Raw genomic sequence first — 24619 nt, 5'->3', positions numbered from 1 at the left:
CCAGTTTTATCTTCTGAGGTAGGTAAATGGCTCAGAATAGGCATGGTGTCCAGTTTTATTGGTTTTGAAAAATGAAGATTATGTTGATAACCATCTATAAGCATTGCACATCTGTTGATCAGTTCTGTTTACAGAAGAGTCTGTTGAAGCGTAACCAGCTGCCTTTTATGTATAAAATGCTCTCTGCAAAGCTATTTTAAGAGGAATGCCAGTGGTGTTTGGCGCTTTCTGTCTTACCTCCAGAGATACACTGTCAGCTGGAAGACAGCATGTTTAACTGCTCTGTGATGACCTTCTGAAATGGTTATTTTGCCAGTGACTGTTTTGGCATTTCTGTAAGACAAGTGTATTTAATGTTGTAAGTAAAGTAGGGGGGACAATACTGGGACACAGACAGGTGTGGCCTTGAGAGGATATACTGAACTTGTGTATGTGAAGGGCTTGCATGTGATTTTTAGCCCTGATAACAAAAATACATTAAAATTGATGTTCTTCATACGGATAACAAACTTAGGTGGGTAAAATATGTTTTGTTGTAGTTTCCCATTACACTTAAATTATTTACAGGACATTCTGTAGGTGAATGTTTTACTCTATGGCAGAACCCTCTTTGTACATGAAGAGATTTTTTAAAAATTCCAGGTTTGTAGCAATCTCATGATGCTTGTCAAACAGCTACATGTGTCTGCTACTTTTTCTGAGCTGTTTAAACTTTTAATACAGCTGTGAGATCCTTTGTCTTTCATTGGCACCATAACAAAAAATAAAGCTGAAGAACGGTCAGTCATGAAATAAACATGTTGGAATGAATGTTCATTAGAGGAAACACTGTGCAAAACTCCTAGCTTTTGATTTAGCAAAACTAAATGATGTTTCTACTTATGTGACAATTAGAAACTCATTAGAGAAGGAACTTCTTGCTTACATCCTCATAAAAACCAAAAACTTGACAAAAACTTCACAAAACCCTCATAAATGGCATTTGTTCTCCTTATTAAAACGGAGTGTGTTTGCCTCTCAGTTATTTTTCCAGCTAGTAAGAAGATAAAATAGGTAACTTTGCTTGAATCACTATTTTGCTGTTGAGCAAATTGCTCTTCAGATGAAAACTCACGCTGGGCACTGCTCCAGGCTATAGAAACTGCTGATTCCTTCATTTTGGGATATAAATGAAGGGCCGTTCCCAGTGTTGCACATAAGCATCTTCAGAGTGACTTGGAACACACTGTTAACCAAGTGGAAATGTGGAACTGTCTACATGGAAGAAGCCATGATGAAAACCACTGACATAGTATGGATTTTGTGGGACACTTCGTATTCTGATGACCTAGCAGACATGAAATGTTGATGGAATTTCTGTATTTCAAGGCATTCAAAAAGACTATACTGTCTTCTTAGACCGTAAACATATGCTCTTTGGTAGCAGTATTGGCTCAGGATGCTGTCAGACCTCTTGTGCCCCAGATGCTATAGCATGCTGCCTTTTTCGTTGTGCTCCCACCGCTGCCTTCAGGTGAGCTAGATCAGGCTGAAGGGATGGCGGAGTGTGGGCAATGCAGAGGGTGAGTGGAACTTCAAGCTTTCTTCAGTTGTTGTATGTTTTTCTCAGCAGCAGTATGGAATCGTGGCCTAGATTATTCAGTTAACAGACTATTTCTAGTCCTAGAAATGCTCACTTTGATTTTGGGTTGAAGCTGGTGTTTCAGGAATCCTATAAACACCAAAACTTTTATATGGCAAGTCAGATTAAATTTACACTTAAAGGTTAAATGATTCTAGTAGTGTGAAAGGAAAATCTTAATTTTTCAGCCTCTTCCTGTCTGTGAAGTGGCTGCCCTCAGTGAGTGAGGGTAATGACCAAGCTCCAAATTCACAAGGAAATATTTTGTTATGGGCTTGTACTGGAAGTGAGAGTGATGCAGAATCTTTCAGGAAGTGTTTTCCAAAGCTTGCCTTGCTCTGGTATCATTTAATACTCCCGGTGGTTCAGCTCTCCTGAGTACATGAAGTATCAGCGTGGGATCAGCTGGTCTCCTATGAGCGTATGAAGTGACTTTATGGCTAAAGATTGGTATATTAACACTGGGAAGAATTAGACTCCCAAAGCACATGGATAATTAGCAGGAGCCACCTGGGATTCCCATTTGCAGTGCTGCAAAAAGGCAGAGGGGATATTGCCTTTGCAGGAGAAGGAGCAAATCCCTTTCAGGAAGAATGATGAGGTTTCAGGGAGGTGGCAAAAACAATAGCTACGTGGGAGTAGCAGGTGGTTTTTGCAGCTGTGCAGTGCTAAGCAGTGTGATGTGACAGCAGCGGGACTGGAATGAAGACTGCAGCAGAGCTCCTGTGTAAAGATGGCAATGGAGGAGAAACAGTGGCCTGGAAAATACTTCTGGTTCTCTAGACAAGCTACTGGAAGCATTTTGACTTTTGTAGAAGTAGTGGTAACTTCGGGGTGTGGAAGACAACATCAGTACTTGGAAGGTTTTTGTGAATGTGCCAGCTTTCTAGTGTGCTTTTTCTAGTTGAATGCTGCTTAAGGGAGCTTAAATGGAAAAGTGGAATGAAGAACATGGTTTGGTATAGCACCAAGCTGTAACTTTAGTTTGAAAGTTACTGATTTGTGAGCAGTGTTGCTTTTATGTTCAAATTCATGACCACAGAAAGTGCATGTTGCAAAGGCTTCTCTGATCATTAATTTTTTTCTTCAGACTGCTCTCCAAAGGAAAGGGAAACCATATTTAAGGCTACTCAGGTGAATATTTCCTCTGAGACCAGTGGGGTTTTTTCGTCTAACTTCATAATTAGAATGGTTATCTGGTTGGAAAATTGTTCCCTAAAAATACTGGATTAGTAGAATCAAATGTTACCTTTCTATCAGGGAGATGCTTTTTTGTTCCTATTTTACCTTGTCATGAGCTCTGACCATTGACTGAGTTGTCTAATATTTTTCTAGGACTAGAATCAATAAACCTATATAAAAGCCTTTTCCTCCCAAAGCTCCCAGGGAATTTTAAGAAAAATTAGAGGGGTGTGAATCTGTTAAGAATTCTAAAACATACACTGTTACTTTTACTCGCTGAGGTTTGCGGAGATTTGCTTTCAGAAAGCCTTACTAGACTGGACATTGATGTCTTGGGTAACACCAAATGTAAAGCTTGCCACCACAGAAGGCCTTTTGAATGGAAAATTCTAGATTTGATGTTTCAGTAGCCTTTTTGTGTATTGATTTGTCATTTGAGAGCATGTCACCTAATTTTCCAAAGCTGGAGCCAGAAAGCGATTTGCATTACTGCTGTAATGCCATTTGGTATGGTTTATCTTCACAGCAGTCACTGAGTTATCTGTGATTCAGTGGCTCCTGGGTAAGCTTAGGGACAGCCACATTATCACTGAAGTTTACTTACTAACAGTGCTTTTTCAGAATGCCTACTTAATCCTAGGCTAGCTCTGCTGAGGAACAAGAGGGGGTGGGGTCCCTGCTCATACTATCTCAGTTCTAGCCATATGATCCCACCCTCTCCTGGGTATTCACTCTCTTGCTGTCAAGCTGGTTGTGGAGTCTGTTCAGTGCATTAACCTGGCAGAAAACATTGTGCTTCATGGTGGATTTGCAGGAGAAATGTTCTACCACACTCAGCAGCTTGACAAAGGCTCTGACGCACGCCCAGAGCTGGCGTGAGGAAGGGCTGGCGCAGGGATGGGATGTGTGGCTGGGAGCAACGGGGAACCTCCTTTTGCTGCATCTGAGCTATAGTCTTGTTTGTCTACAGCAAAGCTAGCATAGGTTAACTGCTCTTGGATTTGTCACTGCAGGAAGGCTTGAAATTAGAGTAAGCCAGGGAGTCAGTGTTACACAGAAAGCACACTTTTGGGGTTTTTTTTTTTTAGGATCCCAGGTGAAGGAGACAAATTGTTTGAGAAGCTGCCCTATGTTGTTGCATATTTAGCTTAATTTTTTAAAAGTAAATAGTAGATAATTCCATTAATTCTTTCTTCTGGTTTTTTTTTATCAATCAATAATAACTCTGAAATATAAATGACCTTTTTGGGCTTAATGCTGTTTATTGTTCCTGCTGTAGTGTATATGGATAACCTCCAAGTTTTTCAGCCTTTATACACAGTTGTTCCTCCCCCAAGAGAAAAGAAAAAGAAAGCTCTTTGGAAGTAACTAGGAGAAGATGTTTCCCCGTCTTTTGCTTAATGATTGCAGAATAGTTGAAACTTGCAGAGTATATTTTTCAGCTTGTGAAAGATGAATGAAAGAATGATTCAGCTTCCCTTTACAAAGAACTTTTCCCCAGGAGTTTAGTCCTGCTTTCAAGTAAAAATGCTGTAACAAGTTGAAGTATGAAAAAGTTAACATCTTTTCTCTAGGGAGTATCAGGCAATAGTAGTGGGATAGCTTGGAAAATAAAACTATGTATTCCAGGAAATCATGGCTAGTTTTGGCCCTTTTTAGGCCTCCCAGTATTTTTTGGTTGATCTTCTTGCAGTGGTGAAGAAACCACCAGCCCCAACTTCTGTAGCTCAGGAGTATTCTTAGCATCTCTTAGAAGTACTTTGAGATTGGCTGTTTGCAGTATCAGTGTACAGAATAAATCCCATGCCTTTGCTTTGTTTCCAGTAAAAATTAACAAAATGTCAAAAAACAATTTTGAGAAGTTACCTTGAAGCTTGAGCCTGGTTGGTGGTAGGTTGGCATTGGAAACTGTTTTTGCAGTGATGCCTAAATGTGTTCTGGAGAAGATTCTTAGGTTCAGGGGTCTGCTTGAAGGTTTTAATTTGCATGGATTTATGTGGGGGAGCAGTTTAGCTTCAAACAGAATAGCATCTGAGTAGAACCTTTGGGAATATTTTACCATAGTGGGTTTTCATACAGGTTTTAGAATTTATTTAAAAACAAAAACAGAGAAAAAAAAGTGTGACTGGTTTGACTTTTTTCCTTTCCCTGCAAAGCTTGTTTTGCATGTTTTATTAATGGAAAAATAAGAGCACACACCAATGTGTGGAGCTGCAATAATGTAAAATGCTGCAAATGAAGAATGTTAACATAAGCATCAAAGTTTGTAAAGCTGGAATTCTGATCTCCAGGGATATTTACCCGCAAATACAACTCCTGCAGACTGTATGAAGTTAAAATGTGTATGTGAAATAAGCAGATTGCAGTTGGGGTTGAATTCTTCTGTTATCCTGTCTTGGAAAGTTGCCATTCATATTACTTGCATAGAAAAGACTTTAAATTTGTAACTCTAGGTGGCTCTTGGGGATTGAGACAAAGGAAGATACGCTGTGTGTGTTCACAATGTGAAATTCCTGAGAAGACAGGGTTCTTAATCCAGGCCTTGGCTCATGTTCCAGACTTCTAACTCAAACCTGACTTTCCTCCTCTGGACTTTTTTTTAAAGTGATTCCACAGTTGTTACTGATCCATACACATAATTTTTAGTTTACAGAGAGTGTTTCAGTGTAACTTTTCTAAAACTGTGTTCTGCACTTCTTCAGATGAAACCTTATCCTTTGGCTCCAGCTAGGCAGGAACACAAAAAAGTCTTTTTTTACCTCCTAGATGCTGATTCAACTTCCAAGTGTAAAATGTTTGCTGACTCAATTATTTGTCTTACCTATCTCTCTAGTGGTAGTCTTGGGGTTTTTTTCCTGTGCTGTGCTTTCTTCACTAAGCCATTATATAACTTCAATATGCAATCAAAGCACTAGACTTTTAACATGAAAAATGCAGTAAATGTTAGTCACTTGTCATCATCTGCTTGAAGAGGTTTTTATGGGAATGGGAGGTTTCTCATCAAGAAAAACCCAACAGCAATATATAGCCAGAATTGGATTCTGGCCCTTTTGCAGCAAGATACCTTTATTTAGAGAAAGTATTTTTGTTTGTTTGCTTAAAACAAAAGAAAATTTATTGGGGTGCTTCTTTAAAGTAGTTTTTAACTGGCTTTTAAAAAAGAATCAGAACAGTGGCTGCTTACAGAAGGAGACGTATGCTGGCAGTGCTTGGCACAGAATTTGTCTTTCTCTGAGAGCAAACTTGGGGTCAGCAGGTATGTCTCCTGGTTTTTTACCACACTGTGACAGTATAGACTGTTGCTCTCTTTGTTGACACCATACAGTGATCATCTGAAAGCCAAAGCCTTTCTTGAAATGGATGGTATATTTTTGCTGTACAGTGGTGCAGTCAATGCAAAGATACTTTCATAAACTCTAAATCAAGCATGAGATGAGGAAGTTCAGAATTAGCCTGTGTAGCTACACTGCATCATGGGCAGAGATTTGCCCTTAGCATGAGAAGGTTCTTTTTCTTACTATCAAAGCATCCCAATCCAAAGGAACAAGCTTTGATTCACCACTGTATTTTAGCCTGATTAACTCCGTGTCATTACAGAGAGCGTGGCATTTTCAACAAGGCCAGTAATCTCCATCTCAGTTTTGTTCTTTTGTGGATTGCATTTGGATTATATTTACTATGACCTTCCATTCTGCTCTTAAGTATCTGCTTCTAGAGTTGGGCTTTGTGTGGACAGAAGGTAGATACAGTATATACTGAAGCTAGGAATATGCATAAACAGCATGTGGCATGGTTTGTGTGTTGTGGATTGTTGGAATAGCTCTGTGCCAGTTCATCAACAATAATTTGTGCATATTAATATATTTGGATGCATTTAATTTCATTGGCAGTTAGCCTACTCTTTAAGTTATTAATTTGTGAAATCTGTGAGGGAGGGTAAAAAACTTGTAGGCAGCATATGGTGTGATATTGGGGGGAAAGGACGGCTGCGGGTGTGAATTCTATTTTGTCAGTTTAGTGGGAGTACCTCTTGTTCTTCAGAGATGCCATCTGCACAGGCTTCTCACTGTAAGTCTTGTGCTTCTGTGCAGATCGTGCAAGATCTCACTGAGCTTTTAAGTTTGGCTGCTTTGGGGGAGGGCAAAGAGAATACTTTATTCTGTGCTACCTTTGGAAGTATTTCATTCTGTTTAAAGTTGTTTTTTCTTTGCCATCAAGTTACCATACCTAGAACTGCACTAGCTTTGGAAGGCCAGTTGTTGTAATGCTCTGTATCCATCCTGCGTTTGTTTTGACAAACACGGTTCCTGTTCTTTGCCTGCTGATGTTCTTTTTTTGATGTTGGCTGGCTGCTATCTGTTCTCCATGACCTTCCTGCAATTATCAGATTAATCATTATTACCACGCTCTGGTTCATAGGACTTTAATGTCTTGCCCTTTGCTTTGTAGGGGGTGTGAGACAGGGCAGGGTCTGTTTCCGTTCTGTGGTTGCTTTAGGAGCTTCTCTGTACCTTTATTCAGCTGCTTTAAATCCATTCAGCTCTGTATATCTGAGCCTACAATGAGCACCGTGATAGGAAGGGGTGTGGCTTTGTTGTTCACCTAAGGCATTTTGTGTGATGCACGTATGTATATGTGGCATTTCATGTCATGGTTTCTGCTGTGCAGGAGTAGCTGCCTGTTTGTTTCTCTGGCTCTTGATATGATGTGTACCTGGAACCCATCATGCTGGGTATTTCTCCTCCAGCTGATTGAGGCACTAGAGGGATCAGGTAATCAAATTGATTACCAAGTATCAAAGCATTACGTGGTTATTTCCAATGCTGTATATGAAAGATGCTTCCTTCTCATGCGTGTTCGAAAGGTTTGAGATCCAGGTTGCATGTGCACATACCCTGGTGCCTTCACTCGCTGTTGGGAGCTCCTGACAGAGACTGGATCAGGATGAAGCACAGCAGACAGTATTTGTTCAGTGGATCTTGGTGCACTAAGATGGACTTCAGAGAAGTTTGCTAGAAGTTCTGCTGCAGGACTTAATGTCTCTTTCAGTCTTACTCATTTCAGCTGAGAGAATCGAATAGAGGTGATTCCCATGGATGGTTACATACTGCATAGCTTTCTGGTTTTGAGAATGTAACGCATTGGCTTCCTCTTGAGACACCTGAGAGAGAAAACCGGTTTGTCATGCAGATGGTCAGGAAAAATGCTGAAGAAATTACAGCTAGGAAAATAGAGATTTTTTCCAAACTCCTGAGGAAAAATAAAAAGGCTTTTATTTGCCCTGAGTTATGTGTCATGCTCATGGGTCCCTTCCTGGCCTAGGTGACTTACCAAAAAGTTCAAAATTTGTCTTGCATATTGCAGAGATCCCTAGCTTTAGTTCCTTTTTTCCCTCCTGCCCCACACTTACTAAAAATAAATTAATATAAATGTCTGTTACATTTAGAAATATTTTAAAATCAATTTTTAGGCATGAATTATGTCACCCTAGTTTATGAGAAGGCCTTTTCCTGGCTTTTTAACTGCTCTTATCTTTTCCCTCCTGTGAGGAAGTACATGGGGAAAAAATGCCTCATGCCATTGAAGGACTCATGCACCCCTTCAGGTACACAGAAACTGGAGAAAACCAATGGCACCGCAGTATTTTGGACAGGTTGTCTCCTCTCTTGTTCTGGGAAGTTTTGTAGAACTATTCCTATTTGAAATATGATTTTTTTTCCACCTAATACTGCTGGTAGAGGAGCTTATCTGTAGATTCCATAGTGTATATGTATTAATAATTCCTTATTAATGTTGTTGTAGTTCATAAACGCTGCATATTTACTGGAACACTTCAGAATACAAGTGCATCAGGGGATATTGGAGGATCTTATCACTGAAGAGTTTTAAGAAGAATCGAAGGAAACATTTGTGAGGAATAATACAGCATTAATTCTGCTTTAAGGTAGAGGGATTAACGAGGTGACTTGTCAAGATCATCCACATCTGTGTTTCCTCTGATTTTTAGTGGGAGATTCAATGCACTTTCCACTTCCTTTGTGTTGTTTTGGAAGCATGTTAGTTCATGTCGATTCACAGGGAAAAAAATACTTGCAGTCCCTTGTCTTCCTGGAAACAGCTTCTCTATTTCCACGGGCTGGATGAAAAACTCACCGTAAGAGGTTGGTCGGTTGGTTTGTTTGTATTGTCAGATATTTTGGGAATGCTGACTCATTTTACCAGGCTGAGGGTGTGCACACATGAGCCAATTACCATCAAATCAGAAAGATGAGGACTTAAAGGACATCAAGGGCTCCTGCTGTGTCTGTGTGCTTGGTCTTAACCCAAGCATACAGTTCCTGCAAAGCAAATGACAGGCTGTAACCTCTCAGCCTGGCTTATCATGCCCACACCGTTCAAATAAGGCAAGTAATTTCTTTGAAGTGCTTTAAGCCTGGAGAAACAGAAATAAAAATAAGTGTAATTGGTCAGTACTTTTGTGGAGAATCAGAGCACACGGTGCTTGCACACCACTGAACTCCCAAAGTATCTACAGGGAAGTGGAATCACAGGGAGTGTGCCTGAAGGCAAAGAATGGAAACTCCTCTGGGCTGTGGAATGGTTTATGTTTTGGCATCATTAGTTTGTGAATTGGTTCAATGATGTACATGTTTTAAGTGTAGTATAGAGAGCGCTTTGTGTCTGGCACACTGTGTGCACTCGAATGAATCATTGTCTGGCTTGGGGGTTTTGTTTCATCTGTGCAATAAGAACACAAAAGGCTACACTTTTTTTGTGTTTGATCCTTTTGCTCCATGGATGTCGCTTACCTGTAGGCTCATCCAACAGTACGTGTCTGAGTAGCACATGTGGAAAGGCTGATCTGTTCTGAGAATCTGTAGTAAAGCCTTCTTTGGCAGTTGCTGCTGGGAAATGTGCATTTTTCTCCCAAATCTGGCAAAGAGTAACCTTTCTAGAATCTCATCTCCATTTGTTGCTGATTATTTCTGTATCATTACTAGGAATTCTTTCTTTAAATAAGCTACAAACGTGCATCTCCTGTGCTGAGCCTTTAGTCCAGAGTTGTTTAAGTGTTATGTGATTGCTTTTAATTGAAGGTACAGCATGATACAGGGATACTGCAGAGCTCCTTCAGAATCGATTTGAAACACTGCTAACTGCAGACTTTATTTTTTTTCTCTTGACACATACTAGTAGGTTGTCACAGTTTAAATCCAGCCAGCAAGTGAGCATCACCCAGCCCCTCACTCACTCCCCTCACTGAGGGATTGGGGAGAGAATTGGAAGGGTAAACATGAGAACTCGTGACTCAATACAAGAACAGTTTAATAATTAAAATACAATAATAAGAATAATGAAAAGGAAAATAACAAAAAGAGAAACCCCAATAAAAACAAGTGGTGCAAGTGAAAAACAATGGCTCAGTGGCTGTCTCCTGACCAAGTGCCCCAATCCTAAATACTTAGCATGATGCTGTATAGTATGGAATATCCCTTTGGTCACTGGGCTCAGCTGTGTCCACACCTGGTTTCTTGTACTCCCCATGCCATCCCCAGCCTTCTCTCTGGCAGGGCATGAGAAGTAGAAGAGGCCTTGGCTGTAAGCACTGCTCAGCAGTAACTAAAACATCCCTGTGTTACCAACACTGTTTCAGCACAAATCCAACAAATCTCCCCATACCAACTGCTGAGAAGAAAATTAACTCTGTCCCACAAAACCAGGACACAGGTATGACAGGAAGGGAATTAACTTGAACTATCAGGCCCAGGTGATCTCTTTGCATTATCCTGTGACTTTTGCATTACTGAAGTGTATGAATGATGGATACATTGAGCCACAAATGCAAAAGCTCATATGCAGAATACCCATGTAGTCTAAAAATGACATAGAGGATGGTTAACAGCCCGGAGTTCCTGCATCCCTCCCTCACCTGCAGTGAGCTGTATGAACCTGCACAAACAGGTCAAACTCAACACTGTTTGCAAGTGATGAGTTCATCCCCTGAAGGTGAGACTGCTTTTCCTGTCAGACGGCCAAGGTGAACCATTTCACTGTGGAGTCAAGCAGATGCCAGCTCAGTGCAAGGGGAACGTCCCTTTTGGCATCAGTGTTAGAGCTGTTAGATGGGCTTGTCTGTTGTGTGAAAATGCCCTCACCTTCCCCCTCCCTGTCAGACCTGGTTCCTGTGTTTTGTATCACACTGTAATATGAACCTGGATGTGTGAACAGTGATGGGATGAAATAGTGGAGGGGGTGTTGCACACCTCTTCTGAGTCGGGTCCATGCACTGGGCTGTTCCTGATGGCTTACAGAGCTGCTTCTGGAACTGCTCCAGCAACTGGGAGTCCCAGACTCCCTTGTTGCAATGTTTTCGGAGACAATTATTTTTAATATCTAATTAAATTTCACTTCTTGTAAGTTCAGTCTTCTTTTATTATAGCTTTGGTAGGCCACAAGAGTTAATTACAGTTCTCTTTACAGTGGCCTGTAACATACTTGAAAATTGTCAGCCTCGCTGTTCCTCCATCAGCACTATCTTTTTTAATTAATTAACCCAACCAGTGGGCTCTTCAGTTGTATCTCCAGTCTCAGTTATTAATCTAATGCAAATTTTCACTCCTGTTCTTGAGTTTTACCCAGTTTGTATAGATATCTTTAAAATGGGTGCTCAATCCCAGGCACCATACAGATGAGATTTTGCCATCACCAGGACAGAATAATTACCTCCCAGACCGTCCTGTTAAGTTTCAAAATGCTGTTTGTCTTGTGACTACAGCATGGTATTAAGTCATTTAGGTCGGGTTACTCTAGTCGTTGCTTCTTATTCTGTGTTTGTCCACCTAATTTTTCTTGCTTCCTACTTTTCAATTGTTTTTATTGAATTTAATTGATTTCAGATAGTTTCTCCCATTTAACAAGTTGCTCTTGAATTACCACTCTGTCTTCCAATTACATTTGCCCTATCTTGATAGAGTTTGTCTCTTCTGTAAGTACGCAGTATGTGATGCCACTGAAGCTATTGAAGAACAACAGTGAGTTGCTAAGAAGGGTGGGGACAAACTAAATGCTGGAAACATGATTGGTATCTTGGTCCACGTGAAGCCAGTGCAAATTCAGCTTAGGCTCTGAGTGGCATGAATATGTGTGGTGCCAGCGTGGGTCTGTAAACACCATGAGCATGTGCATGTGGTGCTGTGCCCAAGGTAAGGAGCCTTCCACGCAGTGCAGAGGCACTCTGCTTGCCTACAGAAAGTAACTGCATTTACTTGGTCCAAACCACTTGATCTTACCTTCACACACCCAGTACTGTTGGGTCTTTTTGTTGTGGTGCAGATGAACTAGGTCATCTTCATAGAGAATATGTTCCTCACTAGTGCTGAACAGATGCCACAAACATCAGGGGGGGTGTGTATCCTGACAGTTCATTGTAGGTAGGTTGTTACCTGTTGGTAATTTACCATGGTTTCTTTGATAATTTAAGGGAGAAAAAGAATAGAAACAATTGCTTTTGAATGGCAGTCTGAACACGTTGTAAAAAAGGAGAAATCTGGAGAGTCTCCAGTGAATGTTGAGGTCACTCCAGAACTGCCCAGTTGCACACAAATAAGCCAGAAATTACAAAAAAACCAAAGAAAAAACAAAACAAAACAAAAAAACCCCACAAACCAAAAACCTTTGAATTGCCATGTGAAACTGAATGAAGTGCTTAAGCCATTCAGTTGCAGCACTTAATGTGAGGGATTTCTTACAGCAAAACTGTGAAAAGGGCCTGACATGTTTCAGTTTTTGTGAACCACTTTGCAATCTGCAATCTGAAAGGTGAGGAAATGATGACTTTCTTGTAAAAGCAAATCCACCCTGGCCAGTAATGAGTACCTTAAGAAGTAAATGGCAGAGCATCTGATTAAGGTCATGACTTGCATTCAGTGTATGGGATGTGTTTCCTGGTTGGTTGGTTGGTTTGTTTTGAGTTATCAGTTACTCAGCTACAGAGCAAACTGTCTGGTTAATTCCTTTAACTGGCCCGACCAACCCATCTTGGCCTCTGGGTGAAGTGATGTTAATAGGTAACCAGAGCAGTGATGAGGTGAGATCCCACTGCACACCAGTGACATACCAAACTGAGACCTTCATGGATTGGGCAACTCGTCCATCCAAATCCTCTTTGTCTTCTGGTGCTGATGATAACATACAGGAAGAGGAGTACTTACTGTATTGTGTTTCTTTGAACAGGTAATGATTTTGCTATGCACATGCCACTCTGGCATACACTTCTTTCCTCCAGTGAACCATCTTTTGTAGCTTGACTCCAGGATTTTCAACTGGAAATAAACTCAAGGCCAGTTTCATTTTGTACACATAAGCAAACTTTTTTTCTGTTGTGCAATCTGTTATTTCAGTAGTAATGGAAAAAATACAGTGATCCAGAATCCTTTTGCCAGAAATTGGGAGGTTAAAGATGGGCTTTTATTTAGAATGCAAATGCTGCTTTTTTCTAAGAAACTTTTCTTTCCCTTCCAGAAAAGCTTTTGGCCTGGAGTTGCCTTTCTGCCTGTGTTAGGGCTGGGTAAATGCATGCAGTGCTTATGCAGTGTATCTAAAAGCGTCCTGTAATTTATTTTTGCTCTATTAACAGATGTTTTTCTTCAGAGTCTTTTACAGACTGGTTGCATTTTCAGTGTCTACATTTTAAATTTAGTTTTCTTTTGCACCTTGGTTCTCAAATTAGGGCTTCCCAGAAGGGTGGTAGTGGTGGGGAAACACACTGGCGTTAGATCATATCTGTAAGGGGAAAAAAAATCCACCTCATTCTTCTTGTGTGCTTATTGCCATGGCTTACCCTGTCTAAATACAGATAAACTTCCTTTCTGTTCTCAGTACTCTACTGAATGGAGTTAATAGGGTTCCCTTAATGAAATCTGTGCAGATCAGATATTCAAACTAAAGAATGTGTCCTCCAGCTGCACTGAAGTGTGGTGTGTGTGTGTGTGTGTTGGGGCTTCTGGATGGAAAGGGCTACCTCTCTGTTGGACTTCTGTCACTGCCAAATGAAAATGTTTGTAATTAAAACAGGAAAAAGAAATCCAAATTTGTATAACAGTATTATCTAAATACAATCCTTCATCCTACCAGACTCCCAGAACTGCGTGGCTTCAGTGTGGCCTACGTATCTTGAAGTGCACACACATATATACATGGTATTTTATAGATATTTTTAGATAATGGGATAATAATTTATAATTTAGATACTAGGATAATAGTGGGAAATATTTTCATTTACGTATAGAATATACATGGTTTCAATTTTGCTGTATATCACGAAGTGAGGTTTCCCAGGTTGTCCCTCTCTGATTGACTAGCTTGAGGGGGCTGGGAGAACATGGTGGGGGGATGTGGTGGAATAGCTCAAGGAAGGTGGTTTGGTTTAGACAGGATTTACAGGGATTCAAAATGCAGGATGACTAACCTGACAACCTTGAATAAGTGGAGAAAAGGAGCCAAGTCAGAAAAACAAGCACAGGGGAACTTGAGCACATTTTTACCTGGTTCAAAAAGAAGTTTTACCAAAAGAGGAAAGATTCTTGCCCAGAGTGTTCATCTTAACTTCTTTGCTACTTTATGTAATTAATTGCTAACTGTTTCTAGTAAAAATAGTCTATTTCAAAAAAAGATTTACTGATAACCAGTCTGAATCAGTGAATCTGTTTGGAGAGCACTTACTCAAGCAATCGTCCCAGCTTTCATCTGCTGGGGATCCCAAGGTCTGAGGAAGAGGGTGTTAATAAGCATCTAGTCTGTAACCTTATGCTGATCTGCAGCAGAATGGAGCAGGATGTGTCTGGTGAGGAAAAGCCTGTGGTGACGTGGGGAGGTGGTTTCAGTGGAAAGCAGAGTTATGAAGCCTGTGAGGTAAGGGGGTCAGAACCAGGAGGAGCTGCAGTGTGAAGCCCTCTGGTGCTGCAGCCTCAGTGTCCCTGGTCTCGCAGCTCAGCACAGCTCAAAGGGGGTGGGTGGTCTCATCATCTTGGTGGTGTTCCTGAATGTTATGGAGCTTGTTCTTGTTGTGGGAGCTCCTGGAACATTTTTGTGGCTGCTTCATTATTTTTATGTCTCTGGATCTCACCACATCTTTTTCATTCCTTTAACTAAATTGTTTGTGTAGCCTTCAAAGCCCTGTACCCTTTTTCCCTTTCTAGTACCTTTTCTGTAGCTTGGTGTTGATATTAAACTGTGAGAGGGGTTCAGTGTAGTAAGGATCCACAGTGTTACCAGGCTTAGCCTCTTGCAAATGCCTGTTGTCTTCCTTGCAGTTTATAACTGCTCAGCATCTTGAGTGGTTCATACTGGTTTAGCATTAAGCATTTTCTTTATCAAGTTTCTTCTGCCTTTTCTGTCTCCTAAATGTTTATGTTTTTTTGGAAATCATTTGTCTGCAAGTATGTAACTTGCTGCAAAATCACTGCTCTACATGTACAGCCTTTAACTTGCTGCCAGGCAGAGCATGTTCATTTCAGTGCTGTTTTTAGTAGCTCTTGACCATACATATTCTGAAACTTTATAGATGTTTCAAAGTTCGTATTTGCAGAAAGTTTTTGTTTAAATTCTTTTCTCAAACTCAGTACATCTGCCTGAAGTGTTACTGCTGACATGACCTAAAACCAACCATTTTTATTTCATGTTGAAGCATAGGTGAAATGAGGTGGGGAAGTCCCCAACCGTTTCATTCACTTCTGTCCTAGATATGCTCCTCTGACAGACACTGGAACCAAAGCCTGTAGCAAAGCTTTCCCTGTTGTTTCCTCCTAGCAAAGCCTTACAGCATAGCTGTTGACAGGTGTTTCAGTTCAGCCATGTACCAGCTCACATGAATGTGTTCCATCCGTCTGTGCTCTGCATCGAAGCTCTTTGGGGTCTGTGTTATTTTTGAATGTTGTTTTTGCAGTGTTTCTGTCTTGATGTGTTTCTGCAGTATAAAGAAGGCATAATTCCTAAATACAGTGGCTTATTACTGACCAAATCAATGCTTTTGCCTTCTATCATGTGTAAGTAGTGGAAAAAGTACAAAATGTGGTTGGCACAGGTGAATTTCAAGGTAACTTTGAGAACTTTACACCAATTTTCCAATTAAAACATGAATTTCAGGTGGTCAAACTGTTTGCTTGTACCCTTTAGGAATATGCAAAGGGAAAACAAATTCATTATTTACAGATTCTGAAGTAAAGCAGTAAAGATTTCTGAATTTAAAGAATGCAACCTATGCATTTGAGAAAACTCAGGTGGTGCTCAAACACCTCTTTTTAAATTCTCCCCCCTAGAGGTTTTTTTCTTTTATGGTAGATTGCCTGCTGGCAGTTGCTGGCAATGGAGACGTTGAATTGTGAAGTTAGTTTTTAAGATCATGTGGTTAAAATTTTTGCAAACTCGCTTGCAGTAAAAATGTTTATGTAGCTTTTTCTTAAACTTGTCAGAGTAATTCACTACCTGAGCGTGTAACCAGTAAGTTTGTAAAAAGTGTTCTGCAAAAACCTCTGAAAAAATCTTTTCTGATACATTCAGCTCAGTATTTCTGCAGTCACGTGTGGTTCATGCAGCCACCTAGGAAGGATGCCTCAACTGAAGTGCTGTGGAATAAATCCACTAAAACTTCATGGTTCTGTTTTGGGTTTAGGTTTTTTTGATAACTCGTGATGACTGATGTCACAAATGTCATTGGTTTTGGTTTTCCTGTGTAGATCTGTAATTCCATATATCTGCAGACTGTTGGCTTTCTGAAATGAGAAGATTTTTATTTTCTTTCTTTAAAAATCTTTTTACTATGATTGTTGCCACTAACTCCATTAGCCAAACGATGCTGCTCCTGGCATGCAGGTGGAACAGTGGTGTGTTGGTCTGGCTGGGGCTGGCGGTTGTAAAAGGTACGGTCTGGTAACACATTTATGGTCTGCACCTGAAACTGGAGTGCCAAGAGACAATTTGGCTGTAATTTTTAGGTATAAAGAAATAAGGCAGTTCTGCCTTGAAACACATTGCCATGAAGATGCTCTCAAATCCTGTTGCAGTTGTATGAACATAGCGTGAAACCCCAGAGCTGTTCTAGAACTCCTTGCTGCCGTGTCAGGCTGTTCACAAGGGTTGTGTTGAACTCCCTTCAGATGCTTCAGTGAGCACTTGGTCAGCTTGCACTGGCTTTTGGTGCTGTCTGATGGAGCTTTGGAGGAGCATTAACACCAGATGCAGAACTGGGAGGGTTGGGGGCAGGGGACAAAAAATTACTCTGAGGTGTTGCTAACCTGTGTTGAATGTAAAAAGGATCTCAAGTTGGCAGTGCTTTAGTGCATCTGAATCATTTCCTGGTTGCCTCACCAAGTTGCATGATACAGTGACCTATGTTTTTGCTTCCAGAACCTTCATTCAAATAAATCACAATTTCTGTGTGATAATATTTGTTCAGACTGGTTTGTCTGCTGTCAGTCCTCTCCCAGCACAAAGCCTAGGCTTAGAGACAAACAGAACCTCTTATAGGAGAGCGATACATCACCTGATTGTTTTTTCTGTGTTTTGTATTCTTGTGTGGTCCTCTCATTTACCCCCTTCCACACCTTTAACAGCTTTACAGTTGCGTTTCACAGAGAAGTGGAATTTCCTTATCTTGTTTTGGTTTTCTCATGTTGCCTGCGTGGGTGGACTTGCAGAACCAGTGTTCTAGATCTCCCTGCATCACAACAAACACTGTTGCCCAGTATTGCAGATCTATTACTTTGAGCAGTTGAAAAAAAGAAAACTGGAAGAAGATTGAAGAGCTGAAGCTGAGGAAGGTAAGCCAGCTGCTTAGAACCTAATCTTGAGACCAAGCATAAAAAGACTTTCCCAGATGGGTTTACCTGTGCCCAAGGCATTGCAGGAGTAGAGTGTCCTTGCTGCTTTGCTTACATCCTGCCTGTCCAGCATGTGACAGGATGAGTAGTGGTCATACACAGTGCATGATGATTAAACAGTATTTTCTTTTTCTATGATTATACCATACGTGATAATTCTGTCTTGCCAGTGTTAGGAATTTATTCTGATAGTTACATTTACATCAGCAAGGTTTAGAAGTAAAATGGTGCTTTTCTGCTGACTCCACTTATCACAAGAGCACACGTGTATACAGAATATATCCTCTCTCGGGTTGCTCTTGCTCATTTCAGAAACAGTTCATAAGAAACAAATAAAGGTAACGCTGTGAAGTGCAGCAGAAGTGTGCAGACTGCCCCAGCTTTATTACTAGAGGTTGGATCCTGTTGAGAGTCCTTAGTTAGCCTGCTCCTCTGTATAAATGCAGCCCACTCACTGACTGATGCTAGCAAAAGTGGGCTGCTGCATTTGAGGTTTTAGCACATAATTTTTCTGTTCATTTATGACCCACGTGTCGCAATGCCGACTACTCCAGTTAAATACTGCCAGGCTTTATTAATGGGAAGGGAATAGGTGTGGCAGGCACAAGTCTCTCACATTCTTAGTATTTTATTGACCAGAATGCTGCATAGGCTTTAATTTTTACCTATTCTTTCCAACAAAACTCATTTTTTCCATAAGAGTTCAGCACAAGAGGATGTGTTGTTCTGAGCTCTGTCAACTCTTGAGTTGATGTACATCAAGCTTTGATGTTTTCCAAGATGCTGCAATTAGCTGCACAGTTTCTTAACTGTAGTTGAATGCATTGTACCTGTTTCATTTCAAATGCCAGATTAAGAGACAGTATAGCAGCTGCAGTCATTGTTCCCTCAAGGGTAAGATTGATGTGTGCTCCTTTACATTTTTCCCTTTTCAGCCAAGTAAGTTCTCTTGTTTTGCTACATTCATCACTTTCTTATTAGGGTTTGGAGTATTCACATTCCAGCCTTGTCTGTTTTGCAGGTTACTTTGTCTGGGTTCATTCCATGAAGTGATAGCCTATGAAGCACTCCATTTAGGCCCCCTGAAAAGCTGACACCAAAAGACCAAGAAAGTAGAGTTAAACCAAGAGAACCGTCTGAGTTTGATGCCTGTAACTAGTCATCTGGTGGCAACTGTGAGGAAGATTTGATTCTTGTGATCACAGGGAAAGAAGGTCCAGCCACAGGCATGTAATAAATGATGCTTAATAAATGATTCCAAAAAGCTGCCTTTACGTGTTTGCTTTTACTTGTGATGGGTCAATTAGAGACCAAGAAGAAAAGCAGTAGGGTGAGTCTCTAGGAGTACTACTGGTGTCTCACTAGTCTGCTGTGCAAGCTGACTTTGAATTCTGCTGCTAACCAAAGGAACAGTTTTTTCTAGGTAGAAATTAAGATTCTCCTGCGTCTCAGGATACCATGCTGCATCTCAGGCATGTCCAGGGAGCCATCCAGGCTTCTGTTTGCACAGCCTGTGATTTAAATAAACAGTAAGTTTGAAATGGGAGATACAGGGGAGAGGTAGGCAAGAGGTACTGACCGAATGTTTTCTCCACTCACACAGTATGAACACCTCTGTGTTGTGACATGGTTTGCAGAGACCTGTAGGCTGGGGATTGAAGTAGGATCCCCTATGAAGTTGAAGCATCACACTACTTCAAGCTGCTGCAACAAATTAACTATTTAACACTTTGCTAATGTTGTGCATACACTTGTTGCCTCTCAGCATGAAAATAAATTGAATCATTGCAATAAGCTTTCTGCCCGGTAGAAGTTACTATAATGTAATGAGAAACTTTGTCCTGCACTTCGAGTAAACAGAAGCCAAGAGTAAGCTGTTGGAAGGAGGGTGGTGTTGCAGTAGATCCAGGAAAGAAAATTTGAGGGCTCTGTGTCCATCAGCTGCAGCCCGGGATGCAGTTCTAGCTGATGCAGTGCCGTTTCTCTCTGGTAACTTGCAACTGGACCACACCTCCTCCTGCTGAAAGATGCTAAAGAGCCCTTTGAGCACTATCTGGTGTACTGCAAGGGAACTGCACCGTTTTTAATTACACCATTTGCCAGCTGATATTTCCACACACACACACACCTTGGAATGGCAAGGAAGTTCTTCATTCTGTCAAGTAATCTTGGTTTTTTGCTCACTGTTTGTTCAGTAATCCTATTTATGTTGCAAAAGAGGACTATGCTAATTTTAAATTATCAGAATTGTTATCTGTCAGTGCATTTTATATTGTTTCAAAGAAAGTTTTGGATTAAAAAAAAGCATTCTTGTCCACCTGATGCTCTTCTCATTTAGCACTCCTGTATGGTGGTATTATGTTAACATTTTGGAAGAATACTCAAGGATTTGAGCATGTTTTTCTTCTCACTTAGACTTTGCAAATGACTGAAAAGCTTTCCCCACTTCTAACCTCTCTTCTGTTGTGCAACAAAAGAGCTTTCCTTTAAGCATCTTGGTTTCCAAGCACAAGAAATCGTCTCTGGGCATTACTGAACATTTTGACTTAAGGTGTGATAAATCCTCTTATGCCAAGTTGATTTTTTTTTGATGTATACTGTAGATTAATGTTTAACTTAGCTACACCAAATGTGGAACTAGTGTTGTTCAGAGTTTATCTTTAAGGTTATTTTGTTGGGATCTTGGGTTTTATTTAAAAAAAAGAGGATGAGCTCAGTCTGCACTGGATGTCACAGCCTGACTGGGTTTTTTGGGGCTGTTTCCTTTGCTGCCTGTCTTAGAAAGATGATTGTTGCAATTTAACAGTACAAAAACTTTATAATAGTTCAAGAGTGTGACCTGCATGAGGGAAAGCCTTTTAAACTCTCTGAAAACTTACCAGTTTATTTAAATGTATTGGTTTCTTACTGTAGTGACTTACCAGTTGTTACTGCACTTAAGTATCAGCTTGAGGAGGGGGCACGTATTGGTGGCATACGGCAAAACAGCCATTACAAAATAATGCTGCTGTTGGTATTGCTGTACTTGGAGGTTTCATTTTTATTTCCTGAAAACCTTTTAAAAATCCTAGTGTAGGTCAGAAAGCTTGTGGCAGCTTGTGACTTGAGTACATCAAAACCAATAGCCTACTGAAGCAATATAAAACTGTACTTGGAGCTGCAGATATACAGTCAATCTGTGGCAATATTGTGAAAACTATATAAAAATGCAAATATGCAGTTTTGTTAACTTGATAATGCTTATGTATCCCCTCCCCCTTCTGTCTTTATAGGTCTACGAGGGCTAATCAATCTTGGGAACACATGTTTTATGAACTGTATTGTCCAGGCACTTACCCACACTCCACTGCTGCGAGATTTCTTCCTCTCCGACAGGCACAAATGTGAAATGCAAAGCCCCAGCTCATGTCTGGTCTGTGAAATGTCTACGCTTTTTCAGGAGGTGAGTGCTGGTTGCCACAAAAGCATCGCCTTTCCACAGATGCTGGCTGTTTCTCAGCTCAAAAGGGATTGTGTTCTATTTGCAAATATAAAGGGAATGCAAATTATGTTTCCCTTCAAGGTGTGACAAAACAGAGCAGTAAAGACTGACTGAGACCCCACTGTCAAAAATGCCCAAGTGCTGAAAAGGAAACTGTTGGCCTTTTAAGTCATAGTCTTAAGAGTCACTCTTGTTTAGCCAAAGCTGGTAGTGGAAATAATTACAGTGCTGCCTGCTCTTCTGAGACTGATCTGCAAGTCTTTAGTCCTAAAGCCGAACGTGTGCTTTAATTAAAGGTGCAAGTTGTAACTGGAAAATATGTCACAGGCTCTTTGAGTGATAATGGGAGTGAGAATAAAGCAATACTATGTGGTCTGTAGCCTCGTGGTTTACGGCACCGGATTATGTAGGTCTGTATAAATATTTTAAAGATCTTGATTCAGTGCTTTCTAATAGGAAGAAACATCCTTGCTATCATCTCTTCCATGGAAACCCCTTAATGGCCAGAAGGATGTAGAAAAGTGAGTGTGTGGGTACAGTTTGTACCTTCCATGTAGGAGCTGCACTTGCCCTGTCTCACCCAGGCGACTGGCTCTGCCATGTGCCTTTCTCTGTGGGTCTGGGCTGGGCTGCACGAGACAGGCACCATCTTTTCCTTCAGAAATGGAGGTTTATTAACTATCCTAATTCCACATCAGTAATGTAGGGACTGCTGGGTAGTATGTAGGTAGGGGCTTGTAATTTAAAAATGAGTGTTTAAAAGAAAACAAATGCAGTTCTCTGCCTTTCTCTCAGTGATTGGTATGCTTTCTTGATAAATAATAATAAAAAAGATATAATTAGTCAAATCCCCCTAAAAGCTACAGTATGTGCTATTGCAGAGCATTTAAGATAACTGGAGATGTCTGTATGCAGAGCATGTCTTCTCAGTTTATGCTGTCATGGATGTTTGTTCAAACTGAGACCAACCTAAAATAGCTTTACTTTTATCTTGTGATTTTTCAATTTGATTTTACTTCCCTACTTTCTCACCAGAGATTATTCTTTTTGGGCATTACAGGTGAGTTAAACACATGGAATGCAAAGTCTCCCTTAGCCATTCCAGTACCAAGTTGTTTTCTGCTCGTACTCAACACCCACAGGAATTTGCAATTATTTGTGCTGCTTATCAGTCATTAGTTGTATGTTCTAGTTCTTATTTTTTGACTTATTTTTAAATTATTCCTGAGTCTGCTGGGAAAGGGGGTAAAAACAAAAGGCAGGCATACCAATAGGTAGCAGCTGCAGGATTATTGAAACCAGATGTGCAGTTAAATGGGGAAATACCACTCTGCCTAGATAAAAAAAATCAGCCATGCTATAGAAATACAGTTTCTGTACAATGTTAATATAGAAACTTGTTTGTTTTTAAAAAAGGAGCTATTATAATCTTGATGTCTTCCCATCAAATCATGGTATAAAGTCTCATTCCCATGAATTTCACTGCATCCTGTTGACACACGTGCATTTTTTAAAAAATCCCTTGGGAAAGGGGAAATGAGCATTACCTTAGAGATCGAGGGGCTGGAGGAAATACTGAGACTGTCTAGGTAATTATTGTATTTCTGGTTTTCTATGTGGAGCCCTTTTGATGGCCTATGATGCCTCTTGCTAGGCTGTGTGCAAGCATGCAACAAAGAACAGGCTGTTATCCAAAATGGGGTTTAACTGCAGCATTTGCATTACTTTCAATTGAAATCAAGTTTAATTTCACACACAACTTGTGGAGTCTCAACCTTTGTTTTTACCCTATCATAATTCATGCCTACACTTGCAGTAGCCCTAATAATTAATGTTCTGCAACATGAGGGTATATGAATGAGGGAAGAGCTGTGGTGTGGGACTGAGAAGACAGTATGGCAGTCTCTGTCTTTAGCTCAGGTTGAGATATTGCAGCTAAGTGCTTTGGGAGGGCAACAAAAAGTGACTCAACCACCTTGAAGTAAAACTAGATCTTAGTCCTCCATGAGCAAAACTGTGGTGCCTGTAACCAGCTCAGTACTCATTGTAAAACTCAGTTTCTTGATGAGTTTTAATTTCTTTACATTTAAAACTAAAACCAAAAGGGTGTTTTTGGAGCAGACCAGTTATCTTTCGTGCCCCAACTCTATGTAGTGGTTATGATGAAGATTCCTGTGGCTCTCTTTGCAGAGATGAGGTCTGAATGAAGGAAAGCTCACCAGCAGAGATTTCAGTGCTATGGTTAGGAATTCCTTTGTAATTGAATTACTGGGGAACCTTTGATTCAGGTTCTGTCTTGTTTTTCCTTTCCTTTCCCACCGGGATTAACTGATGCAGTTATCCCAAGGCTTCTTTACCCAGTGACAATCAATCAGGGCAAGGGTTAACTTCATCTTCCCTCCGCCCTTCTTTTCTGAAGGTGTGATCTTAGGCAACTGGAATGCCAGGGGATCTGGTGAATGCATGCCAGGAAGAACTCTCCAGAAAAAATGAGACTGTTTGAACATTAAATGAAACTTACTGTACATCAGTGAGAAAGGGTTGCTGGTTTTCTTAAACAGAAAACACTTGGCCACTATTTTTTAGGAGCATTTAGTTACATACGTTGTGTGATTTCTCTGTGATAAATAGGAAGCTACAAAGTCCTTCCACCTTGAAGTAGGCTGATGGTGAGTAATGAGTGTCAGATGGCTCTCAGAATTGAGTTGTGGGGGTTTTTTTCCTGGTAGCTTTTCTTGCAAATACGCCAAGCCTTGAATCTCTGTTTGTTTTAAAAATATCTGACTGCATCAATTAACATTCTCATTTGTGCTGCTTGAAACCTATTTCTCAATAGAATCATGACATGAATTACACTGCATAAGAAAAGGAGTGAAAAGGATTTGGGAGTGACAGATAGTGGTGAAACTGGATGGAGGGAAGATAGAACACAGAGTCCGTTCATTGAGCCTTTTGGCTGAAAGGGTTTGTGCACTACTTTTTACCTCCTGGTATTTGTGTTTTAGTTTTGCTTCACAGATGAAAATTAATTTCAAGGTGGTCCACACCCTAAGGTTTATCTCAATCCTTTACAGAGTGACCATTCGAGATGGTAGGTTGAGCTGATCTGTATCTCAGTGTGATCTGTGACTGGAATAGCAAGAGTTACCTGGGAATGTAGCAGAATGCAGTGCATCCACTCAGGATGTAAAGAACAAAGCTTGCTTTATTCCCATCATTACTCATTCTTGTGAGCCTATGAAAGTGCACAGCACAACTACACGGAGAGTTAAGCAGCCAGGACAAAGGGAAAAGGAGTGAGGTGATTTATGTCTTTGATACCTTAAGATGGTAGTACACTGTTGAAATGGCTTATGTATAAAATAAGCTACAACAAAAGTACAAGGCAGAAAAAGTAGTTAAGGTGCTCTGCATAAACAGAGGCCTGGCATTTTGTAGTAGAAAATACAGAGCTTGTGC

At 40.5% G+C, this 24619-nt stretch overlaps 1 protein-coding gene across 1 annotated transcript in view; it reads left to right on the top strand.

Annotated features, from left to right (window-relative positions):
* USP22 (ubiquitin specific peptidase 22) overlaps positions 1-24619 on the top strand; it is a gene marked incomplete at its 5' end in the record, with an annotated part of 107719 nt that overhangs the window by 57861 nt on the left and 25239 nt on the right. The window contains one exon of the mRNA XM_084270873.1: positions 20952-21121. Within this exon, the coding sequence (XP_084126999.1) occupies positions 20952-21121 (170 nt within the window). The remainder of the gene's footprint in view (positions 1-20951; positions 21122-24619) is intronic.

Source organism: Gallinula chloropus, assembly GCF_964237585.1.
Source record: "Gallinula chloropus genome assembly, chromosome: 15".
Classification (NCBI taxonomy): domain Eukaryota; kingdom Metazoa; phylum Chordata; class Aves; order Gruiformes; family Rallidae; genus Gallinula; species Gallinula chloropus.
This window is presented reverse-complemented; position numbering and strand designations above follow the sequence as displayed.